The sequence below is a fragment of the Typha latifolia genome, chromosome 4 (genome assembly GCF_019914945.1).
Source record: "Typha latifolia isolate L0001 chromosome 4, TyphaL0001v2, whole genome shotgun sequence".
In the NCBI taxonomy this organism is placed as follows: Eukaryota; Viridiplantae; Streptophyta; class Magnoliopsida; order Poales; family Typhaceae; genus Typha; species Typha latifolia.
The window spans coordinates 3598443-3619154 of NC_133089.1; the positions used below are offsets into that span (position 1 = coordinate 3598443).

Below are 20712 nucleotides of genomic sequence, written 5' to 3' on the forward strand. Positions count from 1 at the left end.
TTTATTTGATTGTTTGCTTGTAAATGCTAAAATATTCATACAAAAGAAGCATTGTGGAAAAGCAAATTCTTATGAAGCTCTCAAAAACTGCTGCATCTCCAAGTCATGGAAAAGGGCAAGACTCCATAAGTAAGCAAAGGGTAATTGCATTTTTTGCGTGTGCGCATAACTGCATATTGAGCAATTTCATGACATGAATAATATATTTACGACATACAACAATGCTTGCACAATGCTTGTTTCATAGCTTTCGCTACTAATTCATCATAGTTTTCAAAGAAAACATTCTGATGATAGTTTTCATTCGATTCAATTTCACAACAGAAATTAGAGCAGCCGGAGATCTAGATTGACCATCTAAAGTTTCAGGAAGCTCTGCCAGAAATAAGTTTGTTCAACACCCTTATCAGTGGTAGAATCATTAGATATACAATATATATCAAGCCTTTTTCTCAGTGTTGATTTTTGGGAGCATATGATCAAAATTTATTGTGAATGTGCGGATCTCCATTGGACCCAACTCCACCACTAACTTGGAAGGATCAACAGGCCCTCCCCTGACTGGGGCGGTTGTGCTCGCCAAGCCTTCCACTCTCCATTTTAGTCTCTTCTTCTCCATTTCATCCCTTGCTTGATTGGCAGTCAAGCTCATTTCTGATAGCTTAAGGATCTGCAAGCCAATAAGAAAGCAAGAGGACTGTTACATTAGAGCAACTTGGATACTACTTAAGTGATAGGCTCGCCATTTTACCTTTCTGCCTGCAAACAACTTGTTGAGATCAACTTCTGCCATCATAGAAAGTTCTTTGTCCTCCCCAGCCTTTCATGCAAAAAGGAAGTTGCCAAGTGGGCCTTTAGATTCAAGCTAATTTGGGGTGAATAATTGAATTCAAAATGTTAGGAAATCGAAGGAACCTCATAAAGGTGTGCCAAGCGCAGAAGCACACTACCATCTTCAAGTGCCTGATTTAACAATCATACCACTACGGATAAGTATAATGAACTTGGAATGAAGAACGACCAATGTTGCATTACAGATTGATGAGGGTAAATCAGGTTATGTATGATAGTGCATTACGTAGTGTGGATAACTCCAATATAATATTGCATGTAGGTGAATTGTAACAATTCAGTGCCCGTAATAAGGATTAAATGAGAATAAGAGGCTAGATTGATCACAGAACTGCATGGATCACTAGGAAGGAAAGAACAAGAAGTATGAGGAAGACTTTGATAGTAAATCTGCAGTAAATGAAATGAGTTGCTCCATCATAATGGATCAAAATGCACAAGGACTGAACTTATTTCAAGGTCGTGGAAAGGTTAACAAGCTATCATGATAATAAACCAAAAACAAAATAACATCTGAAGAATAGGAATTAGAACTTTAATATGACAAGAATTCTTTTTATGCCAGAAGAAAAAGAAATATTTTGAGTTTGTGAATTCGTCCGGTCAGAGAGGCAAAAGGATAACCATTTGAGAATGGAACATGTACAATTGATCACATGGAGAAAAAAATGTTACATTCGTCTCCCTAAGCATTGACGAAAATGCTGCACATATAATGCTTTGAGATGATGAAAGGTAGTAATTAACCTGGAGAGTGACCAATGCAACATTATCTGGCAAGCTATAGGATGCATCTGCCATTGAGAATGTTGGTACATGAGATTTTGTCCAGCTTCCACTATCCTGTTACGCATAAGCAAAACACATGAGTAATTAAACAGCAAGTATAGAAACAAAAGCATGTTTTATACCTGTTGAGAGAAGGCTAATATAAGAGGAGAATATATTTCTTGCCCAGTGGACCGTCGCCATTTAGCTCCCTCTCCTGATGGATCGACTCTAAGATAAAACTTGCCTTGAATCTGTCAAAGTATGTTAGTGCCAGTAGCTGGTAACAGTGTGATAGCTACCACAAAAGTAATCTCACAAACATGCACCCACATGCAAAAAAAAGAAAAAGAAAAAAGAAAAAAGAAGGTGGAGGAAGAAATGGCTAAACTGTCTTCCTGAAGGTAAGACGATAATCCAAAAAGAATTGCTTCTCCAAACACTTCAATTATACATCCAAAAAGCTGCAACCATTGAGGAGATTCCAATTCAGAGTTAATATTGCTTGCATAGCAGTGCCGTATCATACACTCTAATAGGATATTTCTTCATCGCTGTAATAGCAGCTATCCTCATCAATACTTACATTTTAGTTTACATTATTACGTATCATAGAAATCTTAAAGTTGCATGAGTCTGTCTTCAGAAAATTTAGGATATTCCCAGAAAAGAGGATAATATAATGGTGATACACATGAAAGATTGGGAGCGCTGAATTTTCGCATAACAATTACATGTAAAAGAGAAGATTGCCCATTCTAATACAATCTTTGTAAGTCATCTGCTACTATGTGTAGGTGAACTTACCATCAGTCCTTCACATTGGTCATTGACACAAACCACCTCATCAAGCTTTTCTGCAACACCTCGGCCATCATCATGAAGCAACCTCCTGTATTATTGATAGAAAACTATGTCAATTTGAGTTGTAGACTAACTCCCTACATCCTCCCAGTAAGAGATCATAAAGGTTTATTTTATGTAAAATTGGTATTGGGAAGAGATACCTATGAAGCATCAATTCTACTTGACCATCCAATAGACTGGATCCACCTACAGATCGGTCAACCAGCACTGAGAGTTCTGTGTTGTCATCTTCAATGTAAATTCCGAGATTAATCTGAAATAGAACAGTTTGACTCATTTTTTATAGCCCATCAAAATGACCAATCTGACAACCAAATGTAGTTAAAAAGAAAAAAAAAAGTTAATCTTGACATGGATCCCTCTATGGACTAAGATTGATCCAAGTCTAATCTTGATACTGCCCTTGTGAAGGCAAAAACAGAGAGAACTGTTTACAGCTTTACATCTCAATTGAAAGCACATAAAATTGCCAATCTCATGCAACTGCTTACTCTACCATAATAATATGTAATTACTCTTTATAACCAGTAAATTAATTGCAGATGAACGCATACCGGATAATAATTTCCAGCAACAGGTTGATTCACTTGCAATTCCCAGTCTGTTCTATAATTTCGGATCTGCAAAAGAAATAGCATTGTTTATAGTTACATGTTTTGGACTTTCGGTGCATTAGAGTGCAAAGGTTATTCTCTGGTATAATACTTTGGAACATAAAATCACCAGGGTAAAAAGATGATTTGCTTATGATATATACTTCAACCACCCTTTATGATCCCTAATAAAGTATGATTGTCCATGTAAATCTCACTTATTGGTCAAAGACCAACACGGAAAGTGGACGAGAGGATGCAGAAATGTGTTATCAACAATAATTGCTCATCCTCCTAAGTTCCTCCAAATTGAGAGAAAGTGGAAAACTGTCTCTTTCAAGCCAATGTAGCCATAATATACAGTTCTTTTGATTTCCATTTCAATCATTCAAGCCTATAGAAATAGGCTAGACAAGGGGTGAACCATCACCTTCAAACCATTTAGGCTCATACAACAGAACCATCTGAGGCCCATAAGCCAACAAATATTGCTCAACTGGAGCTAAAACACATATTGCAAAATAATTCTCCTAAATTTAAACCCAGGATGTCCCTTCACACTTCAGACTGGTTGGACAGCAAGATCCATACTGTAAAATAATTATGCAAAATGGTATCTCTTGGATTTGAACTCGGATTGCCGCTTCAAACTTGATGCCCCTGATCAACTGAGCTCAATCCCTTTAGTTAAGCCATACATACTTCAGCTCATTCCTTTTTAAACTTAATACGCAATATAACTCCATATCCAAACTTTTACGTGGGAAATATTAGTTGATCTTACCCTTTTAATAAAATCGCGTCCATTGGAATCAGTATAGAATGTTTTGTTTGTCGTCATGGTTGTCATAATTTGAGTTGCAAGTTCTTTCCCAATCCCATCATTAGTTGGTATAGGTCCAACCTGAATTACAGCAAGTGATATTGTTAGTCCTGAAATATAGACCGCAAACAACGGTTAAGTTGGTTGAGAAACAGTAAAAACAGAACAGAAGATATTCATTGAGGTTCAACATCTCAAATGAATATGCTTACTATGAATTCAACTTCCACATGTTCTTTTTTCTTGTAGACTCTTGTAATCTGCAAAAAGTACAACATTGCTTTCATCTGAAAATCAGCTTACTTTTAGGCGAATAAGCCAACAATCATCTTCCAGGGCAATTTTACAGCATCAATGATAATAAGGAGAGGTTGCAGTACATTCCACTAGTCCAACTAACTGAAAGCATTACATATAAAGTAAGAAACCTGCCATTTCATTTCTACTGAAAACTATGATCATTGCGTAACAAAACCTAGTAAACTGACAGCACACTTCAGGGTAAAAGTTTGCAAGATCAAAAAGATTCAGAGCAATGTATATTCGGGTCAAAAGTAGTCAGCAATTATTAAACTGATCACCTTTCAACTGCCAAACTATCAGCAGTTTTCACTTAATTTTGCATGCTTTAGCAGCAGTACTATGCCATAAGTCATAACTCATAACTGATCCTAAATTGTACCACATCAACCTAAGAGTCTTTCGACTGTCATCCCATCTGGTATTACAGGGGTAATCCCTAACCAAGACAATTGTTGCATACTCATAGAAATTTAGATCAGTTTTTCTGCCTCTCGCCAACATGACATGAGCTTCTGAGGATAAATATAGTAATCAATAAGTAACAGCTTCTTTTTAACTTGAAGGAAATTGGAAGCAGGGGATGAGGTTACAATTGGGCATCTAACATTTGTAATCTTGTGAACCAATTTAGATCTATTCTAGAGAAACTGGGAAAGTTCTTCTCTTATTTTTGATATTTGAAATTTGAGATGTATTTCCATCTGGGATCTTCTTATTTGTACTTTACAGATGATGGTAAGTTGGTAACACCTTGCTCCTTAACTGAAGCACTGAGCTGTTCATGCCCAAAGGAAGATAGCTTTACCTGGCAACTTGCCTGCTATATTTCATGACCAGAAAGTTCCTCTCTGGCATGATTCTGCTCCAAATGGAAGTTCAACCCGAAGTGTTTAATATAAGAACTTCAAAAAAATAATCTCTTGGGGCGCACGTGCACTGCACGTGCACACTCCTCACCCTCTCCCTCTCCGGCACGCGACAAGAAAGTCAGTGAGAGTTTTAGCCAAATCCAAATCAAAATCATATTTGGATTATCTCTATAAATAAAACCATAAATACCTTCTCTCTTTTATCCCAACCCTTTCTCTTTCTCTCATTCTTCTTCCTTTCTTTATCGTCGGAGTCGTCGCTATGGAATCGGGCCGCCGGCGCAATTGGAGACCACCACGCGACTCGTCGGTGAGCCCTCTCCCACCTCTTAAATTTAATTTAAGTTTAATAGGGTAAATTAAAAATACCTAATTTGTGGGGTTGCAGTTTTGTCGGCGAATCATGCCGGTCGGCGGCTTCGGGTTGTCATCACTAAAAGCTTCACATCGTTGGTCTCGTGCTATAGGTGTTCTCCTTTGGAGCCCTCGTGGCTCAGATTGTCGTCGACCATGGATGGAAGATCTCCTACTGTCGGTCACCATTGCTGATCTTTCCTCTCCTCTTTCAAGTTGTCAAGACTACGAGGAAGATGTTAGCATGGTCGACGGACTGCCGGTGACAATGATCGCCTGCGTTTCTCTCTCTCTCTCTCTCTCTCTCTCTCTCTCTCTCTCTCTCTCTCTCTCTCTCTCTCTCTCTCTCGGTCCCTTCAAGATGAAAAAGGTAGACTCGGGCAACTCGAGTCTCATCTTCATCCCTAAATTTAAGGGATTCGGGTCGGGTTTAGATTTCAAATCCAAGGAACCTGACCTGACTCATTTTAACTTAATTAGATTGGTCATTTAGCCCAATCCATTTAAGTGAATTGTTGGATCGATTGCGGGCTAATTATAGCCCAGCCCAACCAATTGTGTTTGACTTGGACCAATTGAGCAATTTATTTAGTTTGAATTTTAGAAATCATAATATTATTTAATTTAAAATTTTATTATTATTTATTATTGTGATTTTTAGCACATAGACTAGAAATTAGAGATCTCAGTTGTTTTACCTAGACTCAGGTAAGTGGGTTCACTCACATATTTATTCATATTGTATTTCGTGCTTTTTATTATACCACGTATTTCTCTGTGTGCAAATTTATTTATTATATTTTCTGTATGCAATTTAATTATTATAATTCTTTGTGTTAAATATATGATTTAGTGCATTATTATACTTCATGCAAATAACAAATTTTAGTAGACAAAAATATAACTGATATTTGGTATGACTTAGAGAACGGTCCCAGTATAGATCACTTGCGACTTTTCGTGGGGACTCAAATTTAACTAGAAGTCCCAGGGAAAGTCCTATTTTAGATCACTGCGGTGACTTTTTAAGGTGACCCTAGCAAAGTTAAAAAACAATTACAAGTTAGATCAAAAGACTTTCTAAGGTGACTCTAATATTTTTCACGGTTAGTGAAAAAAATAGGGTACGTTTATCACATAGTGACATCTCCTGGTAACCCTAACTGAATTAGCTATGAAGATAAGACTCGGGCATCATCTCAAAGTGATTTCTAGTTGATGTGGATCCATTGAATATAGACCCAATTGAGAAAAATGACATTACTATTATTGAGAAAAAATTAATATATTAGAATTGAATATGTTATGAGATATGACTTTCTGTTATTATTATTGTCGTTATTATTGTTATTTTAAGAACATGCTTAGTGGAATTGTTATTTTATATCATTGAATTTAAATTTCATTATAAATTTTACATTTATTTAGCTTTTGAGTAGATTCTACTCACTGAGCTATAGTTGTTAACTTATAAAATTTTCTCTTCTAATATTTCAGGTAATGGTCAGCATGACGACTTATTAATTCAATTTGCTTAGAGACAAATTAGTGATAACATTAGTTATTTTCATTATTATTGGGTTAAATTATCTAAATCAATTTTTTTTATTAATTCTTGTCATTATGTACTTAGAAAGTATTAATAAGGCTTCGTGTATCTCAAGCGTATTAAAGTACATGGCCAATCATGATTCTGATTTCAAGTCATGATATGATAAAATTATCGAAGTCAGCTTTTCTTATTAATTCTTGTCATTGTATACTTAGAAAGTATTATTAAGGCTTCGTGTATCTCAAACATATTAAAATACATGACCAATCATGATTTCAATTTTCGGATTGGGACATTTAAAGTAATATTGAAGTTATCCCTCCAAAACTGCCCAATTCCTTGATAGCATTCTTAACTTCAAACTCTAGCTCTTATGAATTTTATATTGTTGTAGTCTTTGATCGTAATAGTGATGACAATTGATGATGATGTTAGTTTACTCAAAGGACAAGAAAAACTTCAAGGTACATCTTGGAATCATTAGCTAGATTCTTCTGCTAGTTCTGCCTAACAATGGGATTAAAGACCAAAGTTGTGTCAACCAACTAGCATCTTCTACTAATTATTGGATGCTGGTCAAAATCTAGAAGAAACATGAATTATGGATGCTATGGCGACAGAAGTTCCAAGGACAAGACAGAAAACAAATCTTGTAAAATGGGTGTTTCACCTGATATATCCATGGGTTTATCTGTTGATGGATTTCTTCTAATATAGGTCCTCGCATAACTGTCAAGGGAACCTATACAGGAACACAACGATGTCACAAAAATAAAAAAGATGGCAAACAACCAACATAGTGATTATTTCTGCTTGTAATAAAGTTGATCATTTCAGAATGCACTATACCTGTCTATCGGGTGCAATGGGAAATGTACCATTTGGGCGAAATACATATGCTCCAGATGCCTGCAAGAAGGAACAGGATATGCATATTAATGTCATCTCAGTGAAGCATGAGGAAGAAACCTAAATTAAATTACCTGTGGATTAGCCCCACTTGCATCATATTCATATCCAGAATAATAACAGAAAGACTGATTTATAGAAGTTTCCACCTTGAATCACAAAACAATTACATCAGATCTCATTAAACTGAGAAAACAACAAATACTATAAGCTAACATATTCTTCTTTAATCCTTGTGCAACTTGGACAGAAAATGTCAAAGATCTACATAGAAAATGTTAACCTGAAGCATGAATGAAATATGCCAGCTTACCAAGCTTCTGTTATTAAAATAGCGAAAGAGCATTCCTTCATCTGTAGCAAATTGAAGTTTCAAATTTCCTTGTCCAATTTCTAGAGTATTACTATTTTGAATTTCTTGAGATGAATATTGAGTTGACATGGCAGTCTTAGAGCCTGCAAGAGTCAAAGAGCAAGTTACCACTACTCCTTTTAGTGCAAAACTATCATAGAAAGGATTACAACTAATAAACAAATAGTACACCCCACCTGCTAGTTTCCTACTTGAAATGAAGTATGTAGTGAAGCCAAGAGATGGTACATCTACTGGAAATGCAAGCCAAAATTTTGGTGTAACACTCGGTGATATGCCCAAGTAAGCAGTCACATATGAATTCCTCAAGTCCACAGCAGCACTGGTAATTGGGAAAATCTGAGACTCAATTTCTCTTCCTTCATAATCCGTCACAACAATAGATTCACTAATAACCTGCAGCAAGTATGAGGAAGAGTACCTTAAATTCATACAGGAAAACTATAAAGATGGAAATTATTGCAAATGTTAAGTATCCTTTAAATGATTAAAGAAATTTAACAGCAAATAAACAGTTCATGAGCAGGGATGCACATACAAAACCACTGTAATGTTACAAAATAAGTGAAAGCAAGATAAATTGAGTAGAAAAAAATCTCACAGGTAACCGGATCACATCCACTCTTTTCCACCCAAGAGAATTGTAGACAAGAACAGCCTAAGAATAGATTTGAAAAATATTAGAACTCATATAGATAGTTTTTAACAACAGGAAACATATGAAACCTGTCAGACTTTACCAGGCTTTTTCCATGAGATAGATCTACCTCAGATGGAGGGCAGTAACTAATATTAAGAAGAGGGCACTGAAAAAGAAAAATCAGAGGTGATGTATCAGACTTAAAAGAGGTTTACCTCAAATATAACTCTTAGAAGAGCAAGTTGATGTGAATAAAATTCAAAGAGAATAAAACTAATGGTAAGAAAGCAAGGAGCAAACTAGCTATATAAATTCATAGCAAGTCTCTCTGATGCAAATGTTTCCTAGTAAGAATGTTGGCACCATTCCATGAACAAGTGGCATTAGTTTGATATCCCGATGCAAAATGTCCTCTCTTGCAGGAAACTCATTAAATATTAGTTGTCCTCTAGAGTCCAGCAAATACTGTATTATTAGGAAAAGCTTTAGATAATGGTGCTGATATTTGGCAATGAATCTTCACAACCATGTCCTAGTTCCTGATAATACGTTTGCGAGAAGTTCCAAAACAGTACACCCTAATCTGGTTAAGCAACCTAAAACAACACCATAAATTTCCATTTACCTGTTCAAACTTTGTTTCTGAATTATCACACTGTGAATATGAAACAGATTCTGTCAAGCACGCAAGTGAAGATCCAACCAACTTCTCGGTCTGAAGATAATAGATAACACCACTGTTATCCTGCAAAGATCATATTCCAGAAACCTCGGATAGTTATATTAGAGTTATCACCGCACCTCTGCATAACCTATTGCGAGTCGCTTGGCATAATCATTTGCCACATGTTGCTTTTCTGTCCCAGTAATTGCATCATGATGTTGAGCAATGGCTAAAGCATCCGCCAAACTGTCCGTTGTGAGACCCAAACTATTCCTTCCCATAAGGAACTCCAATTGCCTTGCTGCCTGTTCAGAACAAGCACAGACACAAGGAAATGAATTTTTGGAAGGAAAATCACAACCACCAACACCAACACCTATTACGAGAGAATAGGAACCTTACTAGATAATAACCACTTAATACTCTAACATAGCCTTTTAAGGCAGGTCTACTAGTGAAGTACCCTGTCCAGTATGCATTTGTACGGTCCGCATATCTAACAATATAACCAACAATCAGGTCACAAGAGGATGATGCACAAGCAGGAGAGAGAGAGAGAGAGAGAGAGAGTTTCTGGTGGTTGCAATTTGACTCACGGAAAGAAGTCATCAAGCTTAAGAGGCCAAGTCTCATTTGCAGCATACTTGGCATCAGTGTAAATGGAAGGGGTTGAGTACAACACGTTGACTCGTCCATCCTGAATAATTGTGGAAACTGCTATTCAGTACAAGCTCAAAAATTCCTTCTAAAAACTAGAAAGCACAGAATTAGTCAGCCAAATCAGAAAAAGTAAAATACTCTATTAGCTTCAATAACATGAAAGGAAAATGCAAATGAATGTGATGAAACCAAACATTTATTAAATCTTGTAAAGATCAATTGTCAGGGTAATTTGGCTGTTCATATCAATATCCCACCAAAAGTTTAGACCAGTTACTTTGAAGGTAAAAGAAAATATAGCTAAGGATTGAAGGAACATGTCACACATGAACCAAATGCAAACTTTGAATTAGACACACAGTGAAGTGACCAACAACCAACATATCACCAGCTAAAAAGTACTAGATATTTTAGAAGTGTTTATAAAGAAACAAGCTTCTTTTGTTGATAGATCATGAGCTTATAAGTTAATCATAGGTTATACAAAAAAAACTAGCTCTTTATAATATATAAATTAGACAAAATGGCCAACTCTTTTAAGAAATGGACCACAATGGGTCCAAACCACATATAGCACTCTCTGGAAAATCCAGCAAACATCAACCTCAATGTCCATGGAAGAAATTGAACAGGCGACCTTTATCACGGGCTAGTAGGAGTGTAGGACCCAACCACCGGCTGCAGTGGTGGCCTGAGAAGCAAGCTTCTTTAAGTTCTTTACATGCAGATGACTCCACAGGTTTGAATTATCTTAGAAAGCAAAGAAGGTTTTAGAATGACCCAAGCATGAGGCATGATTAGAAAACTAATTCAAGTAGGCAGGCTGAGCATCTGCTATACATATTCAATTAAAAGCCTTAAGCTTGTCTTGTGACATGTCCTGCAATGGAATTGCCAAGAAAGTAAACATGAAAAGTTGAAAATCAGTTCAAGTAGACAGGCCGTGCATTTGCACTAAATGATATTTGTACTGAAGTTGCAACATTATTTCTTTTCAGTAAGCACTTGATTCTTAGAGTGAGTTAATATAAATTGATGGAGAAATTACTATATATAGCTGCTAAAATGTGTTTCTGAGAAATAGTTACCATGTTGACGTAATGAATGAACTTATCCATCTGTCTAAACCATGAATTTGCATACTGGTATTTAAAATCGGTTCCCATGGTAAACATAATGTGATTTGTCCTTGTAATATTGGCCTGAGAGCGAAAAGGTAGCTTGTTAGCATGCTTGTCACTTAGAGAGAGCAACAGGTGACAATAAATTTAATAATTATGCATCTTATATTTTCTATATATTAGAGAATAGTAAACTGACAGAACAGTGTTTCTTTACTGAGACTCAACACATCACGTCATGCTAGAATTAGAATCTATAGGAACCATTAAAGCTACCTTAAGAATGGGAGGATGAGAGAGAGAGATAAAGCCCACCAACAATATTAAAGTCAATCCTTGAAGGAAATACCTTGTGAAAATGTTATTACCTAGCATTGAATTCTATAGCTGGGTAATAGATCTATAATTCTGGCTAAATTCCAGCTCAGAAGATTGGGTAAGATGCAGCGAGTCAAAATTCATACATGTACTGATGTGGTAGTACTAAAAAAAAGAAAGCTGAAACCACATACCTGTGATACAGCCGCAGCAACAAAGTCATTCACTCGCTCTTGAACATTGTAGTCAAATAAAAGGGGGTCATCCTTCATTCATGGGAGAAATAAACATGATGGTGCATCTCCATGCAAACAATTAAATATTTATGTACTTGTTAAGGGAAGTACCTGAACAACAGGTGACTTATCATTAACTTCAAAGTAGAAATCACCTGGAGGAGGTTCATAGTTGATTGGAAATATGCCAGTAAATATCTGAATTGAAGTGAAACAAGTAGATGGACTCTTAAACAGGACAAGATCACATTTATGTATGTACATAAATATATATACATATTCCTTGGTAACACAAACTAATCCCTAAAGAAACAAGTATACATAGAAGAGGTAACTCACATCTGCAGATGAACCAAGGGTCTTGGAACCCCGCCATACAATCTCAAGACTCTTTGTGTCCTTGCGTTTTTCCCGGTCTTGGTAATCAATCCGTGAAAAGTAAAGGGCATCGAATCCAACCTATAGGTTCATGGCAATTCAGACAATTTCCACATAAGAAGATATATGTCTCCGACTGATTAGTGGAGTTCAATCAGGTTCCCAGTCTTGTCAGTTACATTTGACACCTACCATATTGTCAGCATAACAATCTAGGGAAATGCCCACCACAAAGAGAAAATTAAACCGCAAGGAAGAAAATTATACTCTTTATGAGGACTCATGGCTACTAGCTAATGCACTGAGAGGGTCAAATTAGTACCTCCGCGCTGAGCAAATAAGCTTGAACTGCAGAATGTCCAAAAGGATCAATCTGCCAACCTATCCTTGGAACCTGATTGAACTCCTGCTTGACAAACTGGTGCCCAAGTGTTGTCTGGTCAATCATGTCGATGTAGTGCACAGCTGCTTCGTCATGCATGCAAATTCCCGCATTTCTTTCGAAAGAAAAGACCATGCTCAATATTAAGTTCAATATTAATAAATAGAAGAAGCTGAATAAAGCACTTAAATGATGTTACAAACAGCAATACTTTTAAGTGCAAAGACTGTCCAGTCACTTTAGTATGTGTCAGAAACAGACAACTATAGCTGCAGTGTGAACCACAATAATGTTGGCACTGATCTTCTTTATGATCTTTAATTGAACAACTATTTCTGGCATAATTTTTTTTTTTTTTTGTGCACAGAAGTCCAAAAAGGACTGGTGTGAGAGTTATGTAGCTGCATTTGGCATTGTGGCCGAGTAAGTACCAAATGGAACTCAGAATATGTGATATACAGGTCAATACATTATAATTAGATTGTTTTCTTCCATTTGAATTAAAGTAAAACAAGGTGGGAAATGAAAATATCCCAAAAAGATTTATTATTCAATCTATCAAATAAAGCTTTCAATCAGTATATACTGGCAAAAAGTCCTAACTTTAACCCTGTCTATGGAAATTCACCAAAATTATAAACAAATAAAGAAAATTCAACAAATACGAACAAAAATTAACTAAATATTTACCAAAACAAAGAAAAGTAAGGTGTGATCTTACATGAGCTCCAGCTGCCCAGAGGCGATCAGTTCCCTCACCACCTTCTTCACCACATCGCTCTGTTGCCTCCACCATCGCTGGAAGAACGCCTGCAACCATTCCAAGCCAAAATTGATTTTAAAAAAACAACCCCAATAACCAAAAACAACCCAAATTTAGGAAGAAGAAAAGTCAATATTGGTGCCCACCATCTCGACGTAAATGAACTTGCGATTCTTATCCGCCACCAACGCCTCGACGATGGAATCCAACACATTTTGAACGCAAGCACCCTAAAGATAAACCTCCACGAAATCAAGAGAAAGAAAGAGAGGTACTAAAGTGGGGGAGTGCGAGGGGGGAAAGGGGGAAAGGGAGGCACTTGAATGGAATTGTTGGAGCCGACGAAGTACTGGTCGATGGTCTTGAGCCAGCCGACGTCGTCGTGAGTGTGAGGGACGAGGTGGACGTTGAGCTTCCCGGCGACGATACCGCCGGATGTGTTGTAGGCGATGTAGGCCGACTCAACGGGAAGCCACGTCGCGGCGAAGAAAGAGATGAGGAAGAAGAGATGGACTGGAGGAGACGAGGAAGCCATGGATCGCGGGATTGTGACTTCAGACTTTTAAGCCTTGAAGAAGGGAATTAGAAAGGCGAGACTTCAAAGCAAATTCAGAACTCAGAAGAGTGACAGTTGTGCTGTCCTCGTCGATTAACTGCATAAAGTTATAATAACTTATGAATGTTCTTATCATGATCGTCCAAAGGGAAAAATTACTTATGCTCTTGATACTTAATAAATATCCTCTATTTGACGTCCTGATAAAAGAAATGTCTCCAAATCTTTAGATAATATCCAACTATTTACACTCCTGGCTGTGAAAGATCACTAGTGTACAGAAACAAACGGCGGATAAATAAAATAAAATCCACCGATCCGATTAATGCAGAAATTTATTAAATAGATATTGCAGTTGAGGAAAGAACAAAATTTAACAGAGAAAAAAAAAAAGTAAAAAGGCACAATAACACGTAATTATGATATGTTTCTTTGGTAAAACAAAAGAAGTGTTCGGATCATAATTTCTTTTAAATACAGGGAGTTTTATGCAAATTGTTTATATTAGCTTTCTGCTTAATTAATTAAATTTTCATCTCCCAAAGCTCGCTCTCTTCTTGGATCCTCACATATATATGTCTATCTGTGGATACCGCGACTAAATCACAACGCAGCGCGATGTCGTCGATCCCCTGGCATCACCGCATAAGGCACCTCTTCCTATTCCTTCTCCTCCCCTCTCTAATCCTCTTAACCATCTTCTTCTCTCACTCCTCTCCCTTTCCCTTCTCTCCCAACTCCTTCTTCAAGTAAGTCTCTCTCTCTCTCTCTCTCTCTCTCTCTCTCTCTCTCTCTCTCTCTCTCTCTCTCTCTCTCTCTCTCTCTCTCTCTCTCTCTCTAGATCTAATATTTTCTTCCCTCAAAACAGCGTCTTTTCGCAGGAGAAATCCCTCATCTGGAGCGCCCCAAGGGTGTTCGAGTGGAGGCCATGCGATTGGTGGAGGAAGAGCGAATCTCTATCCGGTAAGTTAGGACGCCAACCCACGTCTAGTTTTTAGGGTTAGGATCGGAAATGTTAGACCATTGTTTGGTTATTGTTGTTTCTTCTGAATCCTTGTCAAAATGGCTTCATTTCATTGCAGAAGATTTTTCAATTTGTTGATATGCTGCAGCTCTCCCGGCGAAGAGCAACGGATACATCAGGATCGACTGCTACGGCGGCCTCAATCAAATGAGACGTGATGTAAGATTACTAATTTGATTAATTTGTTGCAACTTTTAGATTAAGAAAGTTGATATTTTTATGATAATTTTATAGTTGTGTGATGGAATTGGGATCGCGCGCTTGCTAAATGCAACTATGGTGCTGCCGAAATTTGAAGTTGCTGCTTATTGGAATGAATCAAGGTATAATAAGTGAAGTCAATATTAGAAGAACTGTGGTCGGTAGAGGTTAGTGCTGATTAGAACTTTGTATCAGTGACTTTGCAGATGTTTTTGATGTGGACTACTTTATCGAGAAAATGAAAGGCTTTGTGGAAATTGTGAAGGAGTTACCAGAAGAAATTTCATCTAGAGAGCCATTTAGAGTAGATTGCAGCAAGCGAAAAGGGCAGTTTGACTATGTTGAGGTGGTGCTTCCTGCTCTGCTGGAACATCACTACATATCTATTACACCGGCTATGAGTCAAAGAAGAGATAGGTACTGTTTGAACGTGATATCTTTAACATATTATATTTCTAAGATTTACTCATATTATTTCCATCGTAAGATGGCATCAATTTATCCCATTGGTAATGTACCTCTTAACTATTTTCAATTTCTTTATGTGGTTATTGTATTATTTCTAAACAAAATGGATTCTTTTGCTCGACATTATAGTTTTGGTCTTTGTGAATAGGCTTTGAATGCGTTCCATTGTTTTTCCATATTCAAGTGTCATTTCATAGGCTCCTAATGTTGGCAAACTGAAACCAGGAAAAATCAGGAAACTGTCAAAACTGGCAAGCGATACTACCAGAAGCAATCTTGAACATTCTGATTTCAGATTATTTATTTTAGTGCCTTAGGCATAGAATTGGTTTTGAGCTATCTGCTTTCCTTCAAGGATGGTTCTTTTCATGGTTGCATGCCTCCTCACTTACCAAGCAATTCTACATGATCGATGGCCTCATGGATTTTATGATGTGTTCATCTTGGACTTCTCCCAGCTCTCTAACTGAAATTGTGGGTCACAGTTCTCATCATTGAGGAAACATTCTTGTTCATTTTTCTTTGACCTTTTGGATTGATTCAGTTTAGAGTTCCATCATTTTGAACTTCTCCTGGCTTTCATTATCATTAGCTATGATTTATGTCGGGACCATTATAAGTATGATACAACGAAGTTTACCAGAAAATTGATTGAATAATTTCCTCTTCTCAGTCATCTTACCTGATGCTGCAGGTATCCTCTGCATGCTAAAGCTTCCTTCTGCCGCGGTTGTTATGAAGCGCTGCACCTTAATAAGGCTTTGGAAGTCAAAGGCATTGAGCTTCTGGAAACCATACCCAAACCCTTCCTATCCCTTCATCTGAGATTTGAACCAGACATGGTAGCCTACAGCCAATGCATATATCCAGGTCTCTCTTCCACATCTTTGGATGCCGTTGAAGCTGTACGTGGGGATAGGAAACCATGGACAGGTGATGCTGCTCGTGTTTGGAGGAATCGTGGCAAATGTCCTTTAACACCAAATGAAACAGCATTTATTCTTCAAGCCCTGGGCATCCCTACAAGTACAACCATCTATTTGGCAGCTGGAGATGGTCTCATGGAAATTGAAGGCTTATCATCTGTTTATAGAAATGTTTATACTAAATCCTCTCTCCTAACTAGTGAAGATTTTGATCAGATGCACGGAAACACTAAAGCTGCTCTTGATTACTACATTTCGTTAAATAGTGATGCTTATGTTGCTACTTATTTTGGTAATATGGACAAGATGGTCGCTGCAATGAGAGCATTGAAAGGGTCTTACAAAACATTACTTTTGAGCAGGAGAGCCTATTCGAAGTGCACTGCGGAGGGATTGAGAGGAGAGAAGTTAGCGAAGGCTATGTGGGAAGCCCACAGAGAGGATTTTGTGATGGGCAGGGGTTCTGCTTTGCCTGATTGTTTTTGTGAGTTTAGATTGTAACTCAAGGTATACCCAGACTTTTGTACTATTAATAGTTTTGAAACATTATTTCTTCATGGATTAGTGAGATAGTCTAATTAATCTTTCTTTGTATGTCAGCAAACATTTTAGCTTCTGATTGTGTCATAAATTCAACAGGCAGTTTATAGATGTTCCCTTAACTGATTCTGGTATATCATTTTTGGTAGTATTTAGCCACCTCTGTTAGTAAAATCTTTTCTAAATCAGTTAGCTATTAAACAGTACATTAGTAGCAGTCTTACAGTATGAAATCTATGCTGCCGCAGTCTCTCTGGGTTCATTTCTTCTGAAAACTTTAGGCTTTTTTTTTCTTTTTTACTTTTATTAGAATTTGATTTTGGAATGTTCTTCCCCTCAGTTTATCATTCCCAGAATGCTTATCACTGCATCATATAACACTAATCAGCATTATGTTTATGATAATCACAATATAAACATATAACAACACTGCTCTTGTGGTTTGAGGAGTTCCATTGGTGATCTCAACTGCTGCTAGTTTTGATACAATCATACCTTGAAAGCTTAAGGAGACTAATAGGAATCTGCAATCCATTGCAAATGCTTTCAGGTGGGCATCTCTTGCCTACGTCACTGTTGGTGCTTTGCAGACTCACAGTTCCACAGTGTCACGCATGCTAGAATTATGATCTCAGATTACAATAACTTTTTGTTGTTTTCCAGAACAAAAAAGTTCAATTTATGCTCCTCACCAACTCACCAAGCCATTCTAGAATGAGAATATTAGATTCGAACTACTCTGGTCTAAAGTAAGTAGGCGTTGAGACAGGGCTTATCAAAGAATACTAAGTTAAACAGGGACTCCATTAGTTTAAGGCGTCCACCTATTTGCGAGTCATATCTTATGCCTAATTGCTGTGTAATCATGAAAAGCTCTTGGGCTTTAAACCACTATAATTTATTCCTAATGGTCTTTTAATGAACATGAGAACATCAGCTATAAATTATATGAGCTTTGGGGGGTTGATTCAGAGATACTGAGCTGTCTAGTGACGGTTTGTGGAACTTCCTGGAAGTTTTCACGAGGGTTGGAGGAGTTGTTGCTTAGAAGAAACAGTTTCCAAGAGTGTACGTCTCAGCTTTGAGCCTTACCTGGTCTTCACTCTTCACACTTCTCAGCATTTACGTGTCACAATTGGATAAGGTCTATAACCAAGCCAAGCTATATGGGTAAAAGCCCACAGGAACAAGATCAAGCACCAAGAACTCTAGTAACTAATAAAGGATTTATAGGTGAGCTTTGTGATTGTTTCTTCTTCTTTTTTTTCCCTATCTAATCGTCTAAACTTGTTAAGGCTTCAAGTTCTTATCCATACTCTCTTGCATAGTTGCATCTTATTTACAACTAGTTATATTTTTCAGAAAGAAAAAGATATAAATCAGGCTAGCTATTACTGAGGTAAATCTTAATGAAATTGCCTGGAAATTTTGTTAAACATATGTGATACATCCTCATCTAATTTTCCGTTAGATAAACATGTGTAGGATAAACACAAAAGAAAAAAAAAAGTTACAAATAGAATATAATAAGAATTCATGATTTGTAAGTCAATATGTCTACAAAAGCTCACTTCCAGCCCCACCTATTCCATCCTTATCACTTTCACTCTTTCCTTTCTTTCGGCTTCTTCTTAGGACTACTATTGGTACTGCTGCTGCTTCTTACTGCTATCTGATTAGTATAGTCATGGACTATTGAGGCAGTTTAAAAGATTCAAAAGTGGATCAAAGGCATGGGAAGAGAAACCTTCCTCCTGATGCAGAGAAGGGAAAAGGAAAGCAGAAGTTTCCGTCGTACTTGTCGGCTTTCGCCGAGCGTGAAAATTATGCTATGGTGTCAGCCCTCAAGCATGTCATCAGCTCCAGTCAGTCAGGAGAAGGAATGAATCTTGGAGAAGTAGAACGATCGGTGATCGAGGCCCCGACGCCGGTAATATCGCCTCTGGGTGGCTCAGGTGCAAGGGAGCCTAGCCAGATAGTTGAGGAGCATGGTACATATTAACCTAATTATATGTGCACATATATCTCTAGCTTTTTAATACTATTACTATGATCCAATAATGCTAGTTTGCTCGATCTCTTTTCCTTTACAGCCAAGTATACATGACTTCTGATCAATATAGCATCAATTTCTCTTCTTATAAATGAGTAGGTGAATTATTTCTCCATGGTTGATAACAAGTATGAATGTCAGATGCAAGCCTAATCATCAACATCAACAAGTCATGTCTTATGTTCCAACCGTTCAGGGTTGACTAGGGATCTTTTTGTTGGAAAATAATTTATAAATTTGTTAAATCCAGAGTAAGAGCTACGATATATACAAAAAGTAGATGAGTAAACATACAAGAACATCTATCAAAATATAAGGATAGCACTTCTAGACGTATGTATATATATATGTTTGTGTGTGTGTCCATGTCAATGGTGCAATTGATCTCTTACAAGAAGTAGCAACAATGCATGAAGGAACTCAACAAAGAAAGAACTACAGAGGAGTGAGGCAAAGGCCATGGGGGAAATGGGCAGCTGAGATACGCGACCCGAAGAAGGCGGCCCGCGTCTGGCTTGGCACGTTCAACACCGCAGAGGCGGCCGCCATGGCCTACGACGCCGCAGCCTTAAGGTTCAAAGGCTCCAAAGCCAAGCTCAACTTCCCCGAAAGAGTCGAATGCCACAGAGATCCAGATTCAGATCCAGTTGCAGTAGTAACCCCTGCTGAGTTCCCGGACCTTGCGCACTATGCACAGCTTCTCAAGAGCAGTGATGATGATCATCTTGACCTGCAAACTTTTGCATCAGGCTCCTCGCAATGTGATAGATCAAAGACCCAAGGAGAAGGCAAGAGTCATCTTGGAGAGTAACTGGGTGCAGCACTGCATGCATGTGGGAGAGTCTAGAAACAAGTGTATACTTTACTTTCTTCTTTACTTCTGTTCATCCTTATCCTTCAATAATTATCTGTCTAGTAGTAGATAAATAATGAGCAAAGGTGATAAGATTCAAGTTGATGATGGATATTTCCATCCTTATCTTATTCCAAGTTAAAGAATTGCTTATGCTTCTATACTGATCTCAAGACGGAAAGCATAACTATGCCTTCAATAGCACAGTAGATTACAGCTTAGCTCAAATAAATACTCTCTTTCTAAGCCTTTTTCAGAGATAGTGAGAGAAGACTATAATGCATGTGAATTGTCCTAATGCCTATATGGCTTTGCCATCAGAGAATTAATGTGAAGACCACGTGAGCAGCACTAGGTGAATGCCCAGAATTATATCTTCTCCTTGAGTCATTAACTTTAGCATCAACTTTAATAAAACCAGGGCTCATTAAACTGCTGGCTTTGGATAAATATCAAAGACTACTATTAGATTAATAAAAAAAATATTCGATCGACTTTTCAAATTATTCAAATAAATAATTATTGGCTGGCATGAATAAATTTTTTAACATTTTTTTCATCGTTGAAGAACCTACGGGCCAATATAAAAATACTCCAGCCTGGTAGCAAACAAATAATGGGCAGAATAGTTAGATCGGCTCTTTTATTAAATATTTTTGATGAACC

General features: G+C 37.3%; 3 protein-coding genes across 11 annotated transcripts; 2 read left to right on the forward strand and 1 right to left on the reverse strand.

Annotated features, from left to right (window-relative positions):
- Positions 1–225: 225 nt before the first annotated feature.
- LOC140786264 (probable alpha-mannosidase At5g13980) lies at positions 226–14083 on the reverse strand. 4 transcript variants are annotated; one of them, XR_012108589.1, is made up of 29 exons: positions 13745–14083; positions 13572–13655; positions 13384–13472; positions 12603–12777; positions 12242–12361; positions 12014–12100; positions 11861–11932; positions 11316–11429; positions 10164–10264; positions 9970–10063; positions 9705–9872; positions 9529–9618; positions 9004–9069; positions 8865–8921; positions 8440–8659; positions 8204–8346; positions 7965–8039; positions 7831–7890; positions 7652–7723; positions 4116–4163; positions 3865–3984; positions 3042–3107; positions 2628–2740; positions 2428–2512; positions 1764–2084; positions 1600–1695; positions 916–963; positions 752–820; positions 226–670 (listed from the first exon to the last, which is right to left on the reverse strand). XR_012108589.1 is itself a non-coding variant. In XM_073134560.1 (29 exons), exons 1-29 carry the CDS (start codon positions 13958–13960, stop codon positions 440–442), a joined length of 3090 nt encoding a protein of 1029 aa, XP_072990661.1. In that variant the 5' UTR covers positions 13961–14079; the 3' UTR covers positions 226–439. The 4 variants fall into 4 exon arrangements, 3 of the variants coding, with proteins under 3 accessions (XP_072990661.1, XP_072990662.1, XP_072990663.1); XM_073134560.1 differs by having other exon boundaries at positions 1764–1874; positions 13745–14079; XM_073134561.1 differs by lacking the exon at positions 4116–4163 and having other exon boundaries at positions 1764–1874; positions 13745–14080.
- A 446-nt stretch (positions 14084–14529) lies between these two features.
- On the forward strand, positions 14530–17262 carry LOC140785634 (O-fucosyltransferase 13). Of its 6 annotated transcripts, none has more exons than XM_073133574.1 (6): positions 14530–14730; positions 14850–14944; positions 15064–15164; positions 15240–15328; positions 15402–15623; positions 16369–17262. In XM_073133574.1, exons 3-6 carry the CDS (start codon positions 15153–15155, stop codon positions 17099–17101), a joined length of 1056 nt encoding a protein of 351 aa, XP_072989675.1. In that variant the 5' UTR covers positions 14530–14730; positions 14850–14944; positions 15064–15152; the 3' UTR covers positions 17102–17262. The 6 variants fall into 6 exon arrangements, with proteins under 6 accessions (XP_072989675.1, XP_072989674.1, XP_072989677.1 ...); XM_073133573.1 differs by having other exon boundaries at positions 14569–14730; positions 15094–15164; XM_073133576.1 differs by having other exon boundaries at positions 14582–14730; positions 15067–15164; positions 15413–15623.
- Positions 17263–18839: 1577 nt separating this feature from the next.
- LOC140786471 (ethylene-responsive transcription factor ERF114-like) lies at positions 18840–20209 on the forward strand. Its single transcript, XM_073134928.1, has 2 exons — positions 18840–19131; positions 19595–20209. The coding sequence occupies exons 1-2, from the start codon at positions 18972–18974 to the stop codon at positions 20002–20004; spliced, it is 570 nt and encodes a 189-aa protein (XP_072991029.1). The 5' UTR covers positions 18840–18971; the 3' UTR covers positions 20005–20209.
- Positions 20210–20712: the final 503 nt, after the last annotated feature.

Bases quoted from the DNA above. Each gene is read 5' to 3' on its own strand.
- LOC140786264 (XM_073134560.1), bottom strand. From the start codon at position 13,960: ATGGCTTCCTCGTCTCCTCCAGTCCATCTCTTCTTCCTCATCTCTTTC. The intron at 9,619-9,704 runs GTGCGGTGATAA...TATTATCTTCAG, and splicing joins TCGCAATAGGTTATGCAGAG to ACCGAGAAGTTGGTTGGATC. The intron at 9,070-9,528 runs GTAAATGGAAAT...TTTCTTTTTCAG, and splicing joins CAGAAACAAAGTTTGAACAG to TGCCCTCTTCTTAATATTAG.
- LOC140785634 (XM_073133573.1), top strand. From the start codon at position 14,600: ATGTCGTCGATCCCCTGGCATCACCGCATAAGGCACCTCTTCCTATTC. The intron at 14,945-15,093 runs GTAAGTTAGGAC...GATATGCTGCAG, and splicing joins GAAGAGCGAATCTCTATCCG to CTCTCCCGGCGAAGAGCAAC. The intron at 15,329-15,401 runs GTATAATAAGTG...ACTTTGTATCAG, and splicing joins GCTTATTGGAATGAATCAAG to TGACTTTGCAGATGTTTTTG.
- LOC140786471 (XM_073134928.1), top strand. From the start codon at position 18,972: ATGGTGTCAGCCCTCAAGCATGTCATCAGCTCCAGTCAGTCAGGAGAA. The intron at 19,132-19,594 runs GTACATATTAAC...TACAAGAAGTAG, and splicing joins CCAGATAGTTGAGGAGCATG to CAACAATGCATGAAGGAACT.